Below are 15,777 nucleotides of genomic sequence, written 5' to 3' on the forward strand. Positions count from 1 at the left end.
GTTCACTCCATCAGTACAAGTTCCTCCATTCTGACAGGGGTCAGGAGTACAATCGTCGATATCTGTGCAAAATGAGTTCCAAACACAATAAATGGGATAAAAGTGACGAGAATAACATTTCATTGTTGACATATTTATTTTCATTTAGCGGATAACAGGAAAATCAAGACAACAAAACCGGCATTTTAAGGGCTAATAATGTCATTTTTGATTTGAATTAATTCATTTGTAAAACTAATCATACATTATTCAATTGAAATTGATCAACTAAATATCTCTTGAAATGTTTTTCTCTTTTCCAAAATCGAGGCCTTAGCAAGAAAATATATTCATGAAAAGAATATCATCGTCTCAGAAAACTTAGTGTGCCCCTGCCAGACAGAAAGGGTCACTAAAGCAAACGTTTTTGCTCTTACTTGAAAACAAATCATTATTGGGAAAGATTGTTGTGGTAATCACAATTTCAAATCTGTTCTTTAAATGACCATGCACTTCCGTTTACCATGTGTCAACTTGAGATGATTAAGAGTGTAGTTTCCTTATTTCTACACTAACAGGTGGGACACCCTAATTTCTTTGTCTCTACATTCACTCCTGTCGACTCTGAATAAAGAAAAACCTCCGAGATTTTTCTCACCAATGACTAAAGGTTTCTTTCATTTCATTTCCTTGTTCGCTCTTTATCTATAATGTCTTGATGAGCAAGGTGCAATTACTTTACATAAAAAGTGTATGTATGAAAGTTTGTAATTTGTTTTGACTCAATGTCTTACCTGTTTCGCAATCGTTTCCAGTATAGCCCAGTACGCAGGCACAAGTATAGTCGTTCACTCCATCAGTACAAGTTCCTCCATTCTGACAGGGGTCAGGAGTACAATCGTCGATATCTGTGCAAAATGAGTTCCAAACACAATAAATGGGATAAAAGTGACGAGAATAACATTTCATTGTTGACATATTTATTTTCATTTAGCGGATAACAGGAAAATCAAGACAACAAAACCGGCATTTTAAGGGCTAATAATGTCATTTTTGATTTGAATTAATTCATTTGTAAAACTAATCATACATTATTCAATTGAAATTGATCAACTAAATATCTCTTGAAATGTTTTTCTCTTTTCCAAAATCGAGGCCTTAGCAAGAAAATATATTCATGAAAAGAATATCATCGTCTCAGAAAACTTAGTGTGCCCCTGCCAGACAGAAAGGGTCACTAAAGCAAACGTTTTTGCTCTTACTTGAAAACAAATCATTATTGGGAAAGATTGTTGTGGTAATCACAATTTCAAATCTGTTCTTTAAATGACCATGCACTTCCGTTTACCATGTGTCAACTTGAGATGATTAAGAGTGTAGTTTTCCTTATTTCTACACTAACAGGTGGGACACCCTAATTTCTTTGTCTCTACATTCACTCCTGTCGACTCTGAATAAAGAAAAACCTCCGAGATTTTTCTCACCAATGACTAAAGGTTTCTTTCATTTCATTTCCTTGTTCGCTCTTTATCTATAATGTCTTGATGAGCAAGGTGCAATTACTTTACATAAAAAGTGTATGTATGAAAGTTTGTAATTTGTTTTGACTCAATGTCTTACCTGTTTCGCAATCGTTTCCAGTATAGCCCAGTACGCAGGCACAAGTATAGTCGTTCACTCCATCAGTACAAGTTCCTCCATTCTGACAGGGGTCAGGAGTACAATCGTCGATATCTGTGCAAAATGAGTTCCAAACACAATAAATGGGATAAAAGTGACGAGAATAACATTTCATTGTTGACATATTTATTTTCATTTAGCGGATAACAGGAAAATCAAGACAACAAAACCGGCATTTTAAGGGCTAATAATGTCATTTTTGATTTGAATTAATTCATTTGTAAAACTAATCATACATTATTCAATTGAAATTGATCAACTAAATATCTCTTGAAATGTTTTTCTCTTTTCCAAAATCGAGGCCTTAGCAAGAAAATATATTCATGAAAAGAATATCATCGTCTCAGAAAACTTAGTGTGCCCCTGCCAGACAGAAAGGGTCACTAAAGCAAACGTTTTTGCTCTTACTTGAAAACAAATCATTATTGGGAAAGATTGTTGTGGTAATCACAATTTCAAATCTGTTCTTTAAATGACCATGCACTTCCGTTTACCATGTGTCAACTTGAGATGATTAAGAGTGTAGTTTCCCTTATTTCTACACTAACAGGTGGGACACCCTAATTTCTTTGTCTCTACATTCACTCCTGTCGACTCTGAATAAAGAAAAACCTCCGAGATTTTTCTCACCAATGACTAAAGGTTTCTTTCATTTCATTTCCTTGTTCGCTCTTTATCTATAATGTCTTGATGAGCAAGGTGCAATTACTTTACATAAAAAGTGTATGTATGAAAGTTTGTAATTTGTTTTGACTCAATGTCTTACCTGTTTCGCAATCGTTTCCAGTATAGCCCAGTACGCAGGCACAAGTATAGTCGTTCACTCCATCAGTACAAGTTCCTCCATTCTGACAGGGGTCAGGAGTACAATCGTCGATATCTGTGCAAAATGAGTTCCAAACACAATAAATGGGATAAAAGTGACGAGAATAACATTTCATTGTTGACATATTTATTTTCATTTAGCGGATAACAGGAAAATCAAGACAACAAAACCGGCATTTTAAGGGCTAATAATGTCATTTTTGATTTGAATTAATTCATTTGTAAAACTAATCATACATTATTCAATTGAAATTGATCAACTAAATATCTCTTGAAATGTTTTTCTCTTTTCCAAAATCGAGGCCTTAGCAAGAAAATATATTCATGAAAAGAATATCATCGTCTCAGAAAACTTAGTGTGCCCCTGCCAGACAGAAAGGGTCACTAAAGCAAACGTTTTTGCTCTTACTTGAAAACAAATCATTATTGGGAAAGATTGTTGTGGTAATCACAATTTCAAATCTGTTCTTTAAATGACCATGCACTTCCGTTTACCATGTGTCAACTTGAGATGATTAAGAGTGTAGTTTTCCTTATTTCTACACTAACAGGTGGGACACCCTAATTTCTTTGTCTCTACATTCACTCCTGTCGACTCTGAATAAAGAAAAACCTCCGAGATTTTTCTCACCAATGACTAAAGGTTTCTTTCATTTCATTTCCTTGTTCGCTCTTTATCTATAATGTCTTGATGAGCAAGGTGCAATTACTTTACATAAAAAGTGTATGTATGAAAGTTTGTAATTTGTTTTGACTCAATGTCTTACCTGTTTCGCAATCGTTTCCAGTATAGCCCAGTACGCAGGCACAAGTATAGTCGTTCACTCCATCAGTACAAGTTCCTCCATTCTGACAGGGGTCAGGAGTACAATCGTCGATATCTGTGCAAAATGAGTTCCAAACACAATAAATGGGATAAAAGTGACGAGAATAACATTTCATTGTTGACATATTTATTTTCATTTAGCGGATAACAGGAAAATCAAGACAACAAAACCGGCATTTTAAGGGCTAATAATGTCATTTTTGATTTGAATTAATTCATTTGTAAAACTAATCATACATTATTCAATTGAAATTGATCAACTAAATATCTCTTGAAATGTTTTTCTCTTTTCCAAAATCGAGGCCTTAGCAAGAAAATATATTCATGAAAAGAATATCATCGTCTCAGAAAACTTAGTGTGCCCCTGCCAGACAGAAAGGGTCACTAAAGCAAACGTTTTTGCTCTTACTTGAAAACAAATCATTATTGGGAAAGATTGTTGTGGTAATCACAATTTCAAATCTGTTCTTTAAATGACCATGCACTTCCGTTTACCATGTGTCAACTTGAGATGATTAAGAGTGTAGTTTTCCTTATTTCTACACTAACAGGTGGGACACCCTAATTTCTTTGTCTCTACATTCACTCCTGTCGACTCTGAATAAAGAAAAACCTCCGAGATTTTTCTCACCAATGACTAAAGGTTTCTTTCATTTCATTTCCTTGTTCGCTCTTTATCTATAATGTCTTGATGAGCAAGGTGCAATTACTTTACATAAAAAGTGTATGTATGAAAGTTTGTAATTTGTTTTGACTCAATGTCTTACCTGTTTCGCAATCGTTTCCAGTATAGCCCAGTACGCAGGCACAAGTATAGTCGTTCACTCCATCAGTACAAGTTCCTCCATTCTGACAGGGGTCAGGAGTACAATCGTCGATATCTGTGCAAAATGAGTTCCAAACACAATAAATGGGATAAAAGTGACGAGAATAACATTTCATTGTTGACATATTTATTTTCATTTAGCGGATAACAGGAAAATCAAGACAACAAAACCGGCATTTTAAGGGCTAATAATGTCATTTTTGATTTGAATTAATTCATTTGTAAAACTAATCATACATTATTCAATTGAAATTGATCAACTAAATATCTCTTGAAATGTTTTTCTCTTTTCCAAAATCGAGGCCTTAGCAAGAAAATATATTCATGAAAAGAATATCATCGTCTCAGAAAACTTAGTGTGCCCCTGCCAGACAGAAAGGGTCACTAAAGCAAACGTTTTTGCTCTTACTTGAAAACAAATCATTATTGGGAAAGATTGTTGGGGTAATCACAATTTCAAATCTGTTCTTTAAATGACCATGCACTTCCGTTTACCATGTGTCAACTTGAGATGATTAAGAGTGTAGTTTCCCTTATTTCTACACTAACAGGTGGGACACCCTAATTTCTTTGTCTCTACATTCACTCCTGTCGACTCTGAATAAAGAAAAACCTCCGAGATTTTTCTCACCAATGACTAAAGGTTTCTTTCATTTCATTTCCTAGTTCGCTCTTTATCTATAATGTCTTGATGAGCAAGGTGCAATTACTTTACATAAAAAGTGTATGTATGAAAGTTTGTAATTTGTTTTGACTCAATGTCTTACCTGTTTCGCAATCGTTTCCAGTATAGCCCAGTACGCAGGCACAAGTATAGTCGTTCACTCCATCAGTACAAGTTCCTCCATTCTGACAGGGGTCAGGAGTACAATCGTCGATATCTGTGCAAAATGAGTTCCAAACACAATAAATGGGATAAAAGTGACGAGAATAACATTTCATTGTTGACATATTTATTTTCATTTAGCGGATAACAGGAAAATCAAGACAACAAAACCGGCATTTTAAGGGCTAATAATGTCATTTTTGATTTGAATTAATTCATTTGTAAAACTAATCATACATTATTCAATTGAAATTGATCAACTAAATATCTCTTGAAATGTTTTTCTCTTTTCCAAAATCGAGGCCTTAGCAAGAAAATATATTCATGAAAAGAATATCATCGTCTCAGAAAACTTAGTGTGCCCCTGCCAGACAGAAAGGGTCACTAAAGCAAACGTTTTTGCTCTTACTTGAAAACAAATCATTATTGGGAAAGATTGTTGGGGTAATCACAATTTCAAATCTGTTCTTTAAATGACCATGCACTTCCGTTTACCATGTGTCAACTTGAGATGATTAAGAGTGTAGTTTTCCTTATTTCTACACTAACAGGTGGGACACCCTAATTTCTTTGTCTCTACATTCACTCCTGTCGACTCTGAATAAAGAAAAACCTCCGAGATTTTTCTCACCAATGACTAAAGGTTTCTTTCATTTCATTTCCTTGTTCGCTCTTTATCTATAATGTCTTGATGAGCAAGGTGCAATTACTTTACATAAAAAGTGTATGTATGAAAGTTTGTAATTTGTTTTGACTCAATGTCTTACCTGTTTCGCAATCGTTTCCAGTATAGCCCAGTACGCAGGCACAAGTATAGTCGTTCACTCCATCAGTACAAGTTCCTCCATTCTGACAGGGGTCAGGAGTACAATCGTCGATATCTGTGCAAAATGAGTTCCAAACACAATAAATGGGATAAAAGTGACGAGAATAACATTTCATTGTTGACATATTTATTTTCATTTAGCGGATAACAGGAAAATCAAGACAACAAAACCGGCATTTTAAGGGCTAATAATGTCATTTTTGATTTGAATTAATTCATTTGTAAAACTAATCATACATTATTCAATTGAAATTGATCAACTAAATATCTCTTGAAATGTTTTTCTCTTTTCCAAAATCGAGGCCTTAGCAAGAAAATATATTCATGAAAAGAATATCATCGTCTCAGAAAACTTAGTGTGCCCCTGCCAGACAGAAAGGGTCACTAAAGCAAACGTTTTTGCTCTTACTTGAAAACAAATCATTATTGGGAAAGATTGTTGTGGTAATCACAATTTCAAATCTGTTCTTTAAATGACCATGCACTTCCGTTTACCATGTGTCAACTTGAGATGATTAAGAGTGTAGTTTCCTTATTTCTACACTAACAGGTGGGACACCCTAATTTCTTTGTCTCTACATTCACTCCTGTCGACTCTGAATAAAGAAAAACCTCCGAGATTTTTCTCACCAATGACTAAAGGTTTCTTTCATTTCATTTCCTTGTTCGCTCTTTATCTATAATGTCTTGATGAGCAAGGTGCAATTACTTTACATAAAAAGTGTATGTATGAAAGTTTGTAATTTGTTTTGACTCAATGTCTTACCTGTTTCGCAATCGTTTCCAGTATAGCCCAGTACGCAGGCACAAGTATAGTCGTTCACTCCATCAGTACAAGTTCCTCCATTCTGACAGGGGTCAGGAGTACAATCGTCGATATCTGTGCAAAATGAGTTCCAAACACAATAAATGGGATAAAAGTGACGAGAATAACATTTCATTGTTGACATATTTATTTTCATTTAGCGGATAACAGGAAAATCAAGACAACAAAACCGGCATTTTAAGGGCTAATAATGTCATTTTTGATTTGAATTAATTCATTTGTAAAACTAATCATACATTATTCAATTGAAATTGATCAACTAAATATCTCTTGAAATGTTTTTCTCTTTTCCAAAATCGAGGCCTTAGCAAGAAAATATATTCATGAAAAGAATATCATCGTCTCAGAAAACTTAGTGTGCCCCTGCCAGACAGAAAGGGTCACTAAAGCAAACGTTTTTGCTCTTACTTGAAAACAAATCATTATTGGGAAAGATTGTTGTGGTAATCACAATTTCAAATCTGTTCTTTAAATGACCATGCACTTCCGTTTACCATGTGTCAACTTGAGATGATTAAGAGTGTAGTTTTCCTTATTTCTACACTAACAGGTGGGACACCCTAATTTCTTTGTCTCTACATTCACTCCTGTCGACTCTGAATAAAGAAAAACCTCCGAGATTTTTCTCACCAATGACTAAAGGTTTCTTTCATTTCATTTCCTTGTTCGCTCTTTATCTATAATGTCTTGATGAGCAAGGTGCAATTACTTTACATAAAAAGTGTATGTATGAAAGTTTGTAATTTGTTTTGACTCAATGTCTTACCTGTTTCGCAATCGTTTCCAGTATAGCCCAGTACGCAGGCACAAGTATAGTCGTTCACTCCATCAGTACAAGTTCCTCCATTCTGACAGGGGTCAGGAGTACAATCGTCGATATCTGTGCAAAATGAGTTCCAAACACAATAAATGGGATAAAAGTGACGAGAATAACATTTCATTGTTGACATATTTATTTTCATTTAGCGGATAACAGGAAAATCAAGACAACAAAACCGGCATTTTAAGGGCTAATAATGTCATTTTTGATTTGAATTAATTCATTTGTAAAACTAATCATACATTATTCAATTGAAATTGATCAACTAAATATCTCTTGAAATGTTTTTCTCTTTTCCAAAATCGAGGCCTTAGCAAGAAAATATATTCATGAAAAGAATATCATCGTCTCAGAAAACTTAGTGTGCCCCTGCCAGACAGAAAGGGTCACTAAAGCAAACGTTTTTGCTCTTACTTGAAAACAAATCATTATTGGGAAAGATTGTTGTGGTAATCACAATTTCAAATCTGTTCTTTAAATGACCATGCACTTCCGTTTACCATGTGTCAACTTGAGATGATTAAGAGTGTAGTTTCCCTTATTTCTACACTAACAGGTGGGACACCCTAATTTCTTTGTCTCTACATTCACTCCTGTCGACTCTGAATAAAGAAAAACCTCCGAGATTTTTCTCACCAATGACTAAAGGTTTCTTTCATTTCATTTCCTTGTTCGCTCTTTATCTATAATGTCTTGATGAGCAAGGTGCAATTACTTTACATAAAAAGTGTATGTATGAAAGTTTGTAATTTGTTTTGACTCAATGTCTTACCTGTTTCGCAATCGTTTCCAGTATAGCCCAGTACGCAGGCACAAGTATAGTCGTTCACTCCATCAGTACAAGTTCCTCCATTCTGACAGGGGTCAGGAGTACAATCGTCGATATCTGTGCAAAATGAGTTCCAAACACAATAAATGGGATAAAAGTGACGAGAATAACATTTCATTGTTGACATATTTATTTTCATTTAGCGGATAACAGGAAAATCAAGACAACAAAACCGGCATTTTAAGGGCTAATAATGTCATTTTTGATTTGAATTAATTCATTTGTAAAACTAATCATACATTATTCAATTGAAATTGATCAACTAAATATCTCTTGAAATGTTTTTCTCTTTTCCAAAATCGAGGCCTTAGCAAGAAAATATATTCATGAAAAGAATATCATCGTCTCAGAAAACTTAGTGTGCCCCTGCCAGACAGAAAGGGTCACTAAAGCAAACGTTTTTGCTCTTACTTGAAAACAAATCATTATTGGGAAAGATTGTTGTGGTAATCACAATTTCAAATCTGTTCTTTAAATGACCATGCACTTCCGTTTACCATGTGTCAACTTGAGATGATTAAGAGTGTAGTTTCCCTTATTTCTACACTAACAGGTGGGACACCCTAATTTCTTTGTCTCTACATTCACTCCTGTCGACTCTGAATAAAGAAAAACCTCCGAGATTTTTCTCACCAATGACTAAAGGTTTCTTTCATTTCATTTCCTTGTTCGCTCTTTATCTATAATGTCTTGATGAGCAAGGTGCAATTACTTTACATAAAAAGTGTATGTATGAAAGTTTGTAATTTGTTTTGACTCAATGTCTTACCTGTTTCGCAATCGTTTCCAGTATAGCCCAGTACGCAGGCACAAGTATAGTCGTTCACTCCATCAGTACAAGTTCCTCCATTCTGACAGGGGTCAGGAGTACAATCGTCGATATCTGTGCAAAATGAGTTCCAAACACAATAAATGGGATAAAAGTGACGAGAATAACATTTCATTGTTGACATATTTATTTTCATTTAGCGGATAACAGGAAAATCAAGACAACAAAACCGGCATTTTAAGGGCTAATAATGTCATTTTTGATTTGAATTAATTCATTTGTAAAACTAATCATACATTATTCAATTGAAATTGATCAACTAAATATCTCTTGAAATGTTTTTCTCTTTTCCAAAATCGAGGCCTTAGCAAGAAAATATATTCATGAAAAGAATATCATCGTCTCAGAAAACTTAGTGTGCCCCTGCCAGACAGAAAGGGTCACTAAAGCAAACGTTTTTGCTCTTACTTGAAAACAAATCATTATTGGGAAAGATTGTTGTGGTAATCACAATTTCAAATCTGTTCTTTAAATGACCATGCACTTCCGTTTACCATGTGTCAACTTGAGATGATTAAGAGTGTAGTTTCCCTTATTTCTACACTAACAGGTGGGACACCCTAATTTCTTTGTCTCTACATTCACTCCTGTCGACTCTGAATAAAGAAAAACCTCCGAGATTTTTCTCACCAATGACTAAAGGTTTCTTTCATTTCATTTCCTTGTTCGCTCTTTATCTATAATGTCTTGATGAGCAAGGTGCAATTACTTTACATAAAAAGTGTATGTATGAAAGTTTGTAATTTGTTTTGACTCAATGTCTTACCTGTTTCGCAATCGTTTCCAGTATAGCCCAGTACGCAGGCACAAGTATAGTCGTTCACTCCATCAGTACAAGTTCCTCCATTCTGACAGGGGTCAGGAGTACAATCGTCGATATCTGTGCAAAATGAGTTCCAAACACAATAAATGGGATAAAAGTGACGAGAATAACATTTCATTGTTGACATATTTATTTTCATTTAGCGGATAACAGGAAAATCAAGACAACAAAACCGGCATTTTAAGGGCTAATAATGTCATTTTTGATTTGAATTAATTCATTTGTAAAACTAATCATACATTATTCAATTGAAATTGATCAACTAAATATCTCTTGAAATGTTTTTCTCTTTTCCAAAATCGAGGCCTTAGCAAGAAAATATATTCATGAAAAGAATATCATCGTCTCAGAAAACTTAGTGTGCCCCTGCCAGACAGAAAGGGTCACTAAAGCAAACGTTTTTGCTCTTACTTGAAAACAAATCATTATTGGGAAAGATTGTTGTGGTAATCACAATTTCAAATCTGTTCTTTAAATGACCATGCACTTCCGTTTACCATGTGTCAACTTGAGATGATTAAGAGTGTAGTTTCCCTTATTTCTACACTAACAGGTGGGACACCCTAATTTCTTTGTCTCTACATTCACTCCTGTCGACTCTGAATAAAGAAAAACCTCCGAGATTTTTCTCACCAATGACTAAAGGTTTCTTTCATTTCATTTCCTTGTTCGCTCTTTATCTATAATGTCTTGATGAGCAAGGTGCAATTACTTTACATAAAAAGTGTATGTATGAAAGTTTGTAATTTGTTTTGACTCAATGTCTTACCTGTTTCGCAATCGTTTCCAGTATAGCCCAGTACGCAGGCACAAGTATAGTCGTTCACTCCATCAGTACAAGTTCCTCCATTCTGACAGGGGTCAGGAGTACAATCGTCGATATCTGTGCAAAATGAGTTCCAAACACAATAAATGGGATAAAAGTGACGAGAATAACATTTCATTGTTGACATATTTATTTTCATTTAGCGGATAACAGGAAAATCAAGACAACAAAACCGGCATTTTAAGGGCTAATAATGTCATTTTTGATTTGAATTAATTCATTTGTAAAACTAATCATACATTATTCAATTGAAATTGATCAACTAAATATCTCTTGAAATGTTTTTCTCTTTTCCAAAATCGAGGCCTTAGCAAGAAAATATATTCATGAAAAGAATATCATCGTCTCAGAAAACTTAGTGTGCCCCTGCCAGACAGAAAGGGTCACTAAAGCAAACGTTTTTGCTCTTACTTGAAAACAAATCATTATTGGGAAAGATTGTTGTGGTAATCACAATTTCAAATCTGTTCTTTAAATGACCATGCACTTCCGTTTACCATGTGTCAACTTGAGATGATTAAGAGTGTAGTTTTCCTTATTTCTACACTAACAGGTGGGACACCCTAATTTCTTTGTCTCTACATTCACTCCTGTCGACTCTGAATAAAGAAAAACCTCCGAGATTTTTCTCACCAATGACTAAAGGTTTCTTTCATTTCATTTCCTTGTTCGCTCTTTATCTATAATGTCTTGATGAGCAAGGTGCAATTACTTTACATAAAAAGTGTATGTATGAAAGTTTGTAATTTGTTTTGACTCAATGTCTTACCTGTTTCGCAATCGTTTCCAGTATAGCCCAGTACGCAGGCACAAGTATAGTCGTTCACTCCATCAGTACAAGTTCCTCCATTCTGACAGGGGTCAGGAGTACAATCGTCGATATCTGTGCAAAATGAGTTCCAAACACAATAAATGGGATAAAAGTGACGAGAATAACATTTCATTGTTGACATATTTATTTTCATTTAGCGGATAACAGGAAAATCAAGACAACAAAACCGGCATTTTAAGGGCTAATAATGTCATTTTTGATTTGAATTAATTCATTTGTAAAACTAATCATACATTATTCAATTGAAATTGATCAACTAAATATCTCTTGAAATGTTTTTCTCTTTTCCAAAATCGAGGCCTTAGCAAGAAAATATATTCATGAAAAGAATATCATCGTCTCAGAAAACTTAGTGTGCCCCTGCCAGACAGAAAGGGTCACTAAAGCAAACGTTTTTGCTCTTACTTGAAAACAAATCATTATTGGGAAAGATTGTTGTGGTAATCACAATTTCAAATCTGTTCTTTAAATGACCATGCACTTCCGTTTACCATGTGTCAACTTGAGATGATTAAGAGTGTAGTTTCCCTTATTTCTACACTAACAGGTGGGACACCCTAATTTCTTTGTCTCTACATTCACTCCTGTCGACTCTGAATAAAGAAAAACCTCCGAGATTTTTCTCACCAATGACTAAAGGTTTCTTTCATTTCATTTCCTTGTTCGCTCTTTATCTATAATGTCTTGATGAGCAAGGTGCAATTACTTTACATAAAAAGTGTATGTATGAAAGTTTGTAATTTGTTTTGACTCAATGTCTTACCTGTTTCGCAATCGTTTCCAGTATAGCCCAGTACGCAGGCACAAGTATAGTCGTTCACTCCATCAGTACAAGTTCCTCCATTCTGACAGGGGTCAGGAGTACAATCGTCGATATCTGTGCAAAATGAGTTCCAAACACAATAAATGGGATAAAAGTGACGAGAATAACATTTCATTGTTGACATATTTATTTTCATTTAGCGGATAACAGGAAAATCAAGACAACAAAACCGGCATTTTAAGGGCTAATAATGTCATTTTTGATTTGAATTAATTCATTTGTAAAACTAATCATACATTATTCAATTGAAATTGATCAACTAAATATCTCTTGAAATGTTTTTCTCTTTTCCAAAATCGAGGCCTTAGCAAGAAAATATATTCATGAAAAGAATATCATCGTCTCAGAAAACTTAGTGTGCCCCTGCCAGACAGAAAGGGTCACTAAAGCAAACGTTTTTGCTCTTACTTGAAAACAAATCATTATTGGGAAAGATTGTTGTGGTAATCACAATTTCAAATCTGTTCTTTAAATGACCATGCACTTCCGTTTACCATGTGTCAACTTGAGATGATTAAGAGTGTAGTTTTCCTTATTTCTACACTAACAGGTGGGACACCCTAATTTCTTTGTCTCTACATTCACTCCTGTCGACTCTGAATAAAGAAAAACCTCCGAGATTTTTCTCACCAATGACTAAAGGTTTCTTTCATTTCATTTCCTTGTTCGCTCTTTATCTATAATGTCTTGATGAGCAAGGTGCAATTACTTTACATAAAAAGTGTATGTATGAAAGTTTGTAATTTGTTTGACTCAATGTCTTACCTGTTTCGCAATCGTTTCCAGTATAGCCCAGTACGCAGGCACAAGTATAGTCGTTCACTCCATCAGTACAAGTTCCTCCATTCTGACAGGGGTCAGGAGTACAATCGTCGATATCTGTGCAAAATGAGTTCCAAACACAATAAATGGGATAAAAGTGACGAGAATAACATTTCATTGTTGACATATTTATTTTCATTTAGCGGATAACAGGAAAATCAAGACAACAAAACCGGCATTTTAAGGGCTAATAATGTCATTTTTGATTTGAATTAATTCATTTGTAAAACTAATCATACATTATTCAATTGAAATTGATCAACTAAATATCTCTTGAAATGTTTTTCTCTTTTCCAAAATCGAGGCCTTAGCAAGAAAATATATTCATGAAAAGAATATCATCGTCTCAGAAAACTTAGTGTGCCCCTGCCAGACAGAAAGGGTCACTAAAGCAAACGTTTTTGCTCTTACTTGAAAACAAATCATTATTGGGAAAGATTGTTGTGGTAATCACAATTTCAAATCTGTTCTTTAAATGACCATGCACTTCCGTTTACCATGTGTCAACTTGAGATGATTAAGAGTGTAGTTTCCCTTATTTCTACACTAACAGGTGGGACACCCTAATTTCTTTGTCTCTACATTCACTCCTGTCGACTCTGAATAAAGAAAAACCTCCGAGATTTTTCTCACCAATGACTAAAGGTTTCTTTCATTTCATTTCCTTGTTCGCTCTTTATCTATAATGTCTTGATGAGCAAGGTGCAATTACTTTACATAAAAAGTGTATGTATGAAAGTTTGTAATTTGTTTTGACTCAATGTCTTACCTGTTTCGCAATCGTTTCCAGTATAGCCCAGTACGCAGGCACAAGTATAGTCGTTCACTCCATCAGTACAAGTTCCTCCATTCTGACAGGGGTCAGGAGTACAATCGTCGATATCTGTGCAAAATGAGTTCCAAACACAATAAATGGGATAAAAGTGACGAGAATAACATTTCATTGTTGACATATTTATTTTCATTTAGCGGATAACAGGAAAATCAAGACAACAAAACCGGCATTTTAAGGGCTAATAATGTCATTTTTGATTTGAATTAATTCATTTGTAAAACTAATCATACATTATTCAATTGAAATTGATCAACTAAATATCTCTTGAAATGTTTTTCTCTTTTCCAAAATCGAGGCCTTAGCAAGAAAATATATTCATGAAAAGAATATCATCGTCTCAGAAAACTTAGTGTGCCCCTGCCAGACAGAAAGGGTCACTAAAGCAAACGTTTTTGCTCTTACTTGAAAACAAATCATTATTGGGAAAGATTGTTGTGGTAATCACAATTTCAAATCTGTTCTTTAAATGACCATGCACTTCCGTTTACCATGTGTCAACTTGAGATGATTAAGAGTGTAGTTTCCTTATTTCTACACTAACAGGTGGGACACCCTAATTTCTTTGTCTCTACATTCACTCCTGTCGACTCTGAATAAAGAAAAACCTCCGAGATTTTTCTCACCAATGACTAAAGGTTTCTTTCATTTCATTTCCTAGTTCGCTCTTTATCTATAATGTCTTGATGAGCAAGGTGCAATTACTTTACATAAAAAGTGTATGTATGAAAGTTTGTAATTTGTTTGACTCAATGTCTTACCTGTTTCGCAATCGTTTCCAGTATAGCCCAGTACGCAGGCACAAGTATAGTCGTTCACTCCATCAGTACAAGTTCCTCCATTCTGACAGGGGTCAGGAGTACAATCGTCGATATCTGTGCAAAATGAGTTCCAAACACAATAAATGGGATAAAAGTGACGAGAATAACATTTCATTGTTGACATATTTATTTTCATTTAGCGGATAACAGGAAAATCAAGACAACAAAACCGGCATTTTAAGGGCTAATAATGTCATTTTTGATTTGAATTAATTCATTTGTAAAACTAATCATACATTATTCAATTGAAATTGATCAACTAAATATCTCTTGAAATGTTTTTCTCTTTTCCAAAATCGAGGCCTTAGCAAGAAAATATATTCATGAAAAGAATATCATCGTCTCAGAAAACTTAGTGTGCCCCTGCCAGACAGAAAGGGTCACTAAAGCAAACGTTTTTGCTCTTACTTGAAAACAAATCATTATTGGGAAAGATTGTTGTGGTAATCACAATTTCAAATCTGTTCTTTAAATGACCATGCACTTCCGTTTACCATGTGTCAACTTGAGATGATTAAGAGTGTAGTTTTCCTTATTTCTACACTAACAGGTGGGACACCCTAATTTCTTTGTCTCTACATTCACTCCTGTCGACTCTGAATAAAGAAAAACCTCCGAGATTTTTCTCACCAATGACTAAAGGTTTCTTTCATTTCATTTCCTTGTTCGCTCTTTATCTATAATGTCTTGATGAGCAAGGTGCAATTACTTTACATAAAAAGTGTATGTATGAAAGTTTGTAATTTGTTTGACTCAATGTCTTACCTGTTTCGCAATCGTTTCCAGTATAGCCCAGTACGCAGGCACAAGTATAGTCGTTCACTCCATCAGTACAAGTTCCTCCATTCTGACAGGGGTCAGGAGTACAATCGTCGATATCTGTGCAAAATGAGTTCCAAACACAAT

General features: G+C 34.6%; 5 protein-coding genes across 5 annotated transcripts; all 5 read right to left on the reverse strand.

The window, feature by feature from the left end:
* LOC115925304 (fibropellin-3-like) lies at positions 1-1,705 on the reverse strand (the record flags this gene model as incomplete). The annotated part of the gene is made up of 3 exons (XM_030988979.1): positions 1-62; positions 774-887; positions 1,600-1,705. Coding segments are annotated over 3 exons (282 nt in total), but the record flags the coding sequence as incomplete, so codon positions are not given.
* A 1,598-nt stretch (positions 1,706-3,303) lies between these two features.
* On the reverse strand, positions 3,304-5,009 carry LOC115925305 (fibropellin-3-like; the record flags this gene model as incomplete). Its single annotated transcript, XM_030988981.1, has 3 exons — positions 3,304-3,365; positions 4,078-4,191; positions 4,904-5,009. Coding segments are annotated over 3 exons (282 nt in total), but the record flags the coding sequence as incomplete, so codon positions are not given.
* Positions 5,010-6,606: 1,597 nt separating this feature from the next.
* On the reverse strand, positions 6,607-8,312 carry LOC115925306 (fibropellin-3-like; the record flags this gene model as incomplete). Its single annotated transcript, XM_030988982.1, has 3 exons — positions 6,607-6,668; positions 7,381-7,494; positions 8,207-8,312. Coding segments are annotated over 3 exons (282 nt in total), but the record flags the coding sequence as incomplete, so codon positions are not given.
* A 1,598-nt stretch (positions 8,313-9,910) lies between these two features.
* LOC115925317 (fibropellin-3-like) lies at positions 9,911-11,616 on the reverse strand (the record flags this gene model as incomplete). Its single annotated transcript, XM_030988989.1, has 3 exons — positions 9,911-9,972; positions 10,685-10,798; positions 11,511-11,616. Coding segments are annotated over 3 exons (282 nt in total), but the record flags the coding sequence as incomplete, so codon positions are not given.
* A 1,597-nt stretch (positions 11,617-13,213) lies between these two features.
* LOC115925319 (fibropellin-3-like) lies at positions 13,214-14,917 on the reverse strand (the record flags this gene model as incomplete). The annotated part of the gene is made up of 3 exons (XM_030988990.1): positions 13,214-13,275; positions 13,988-14,101; positions 14,812-14,917. Coding segments are annotated over 3 exons (282 nt in total), but the record flags the coding sequence as incomplete, so codon positions are not given.
* Positions 14,918-15,777: the final 860 nt, after the last annotated feature.

This window comes from Strongylocentrotus purpuratus, unplaced genomic scaffold (genome assembly GCF_000002235.5).
Source record: "Strongylocentrotus purpuratus isolate Spur 01 unplaced genomic scaffold, Spur_5.0 spur5_scaffold_18, whole genome shotgun sequence".
NCBI classification, from domain to species: Eukaryota; Metazoa; Echinodermata; class Echinoidea; order Camarodonta; family Strongylocentrotidae; genus Strongylocentrotus; species Strongylocentrotus purpuratus.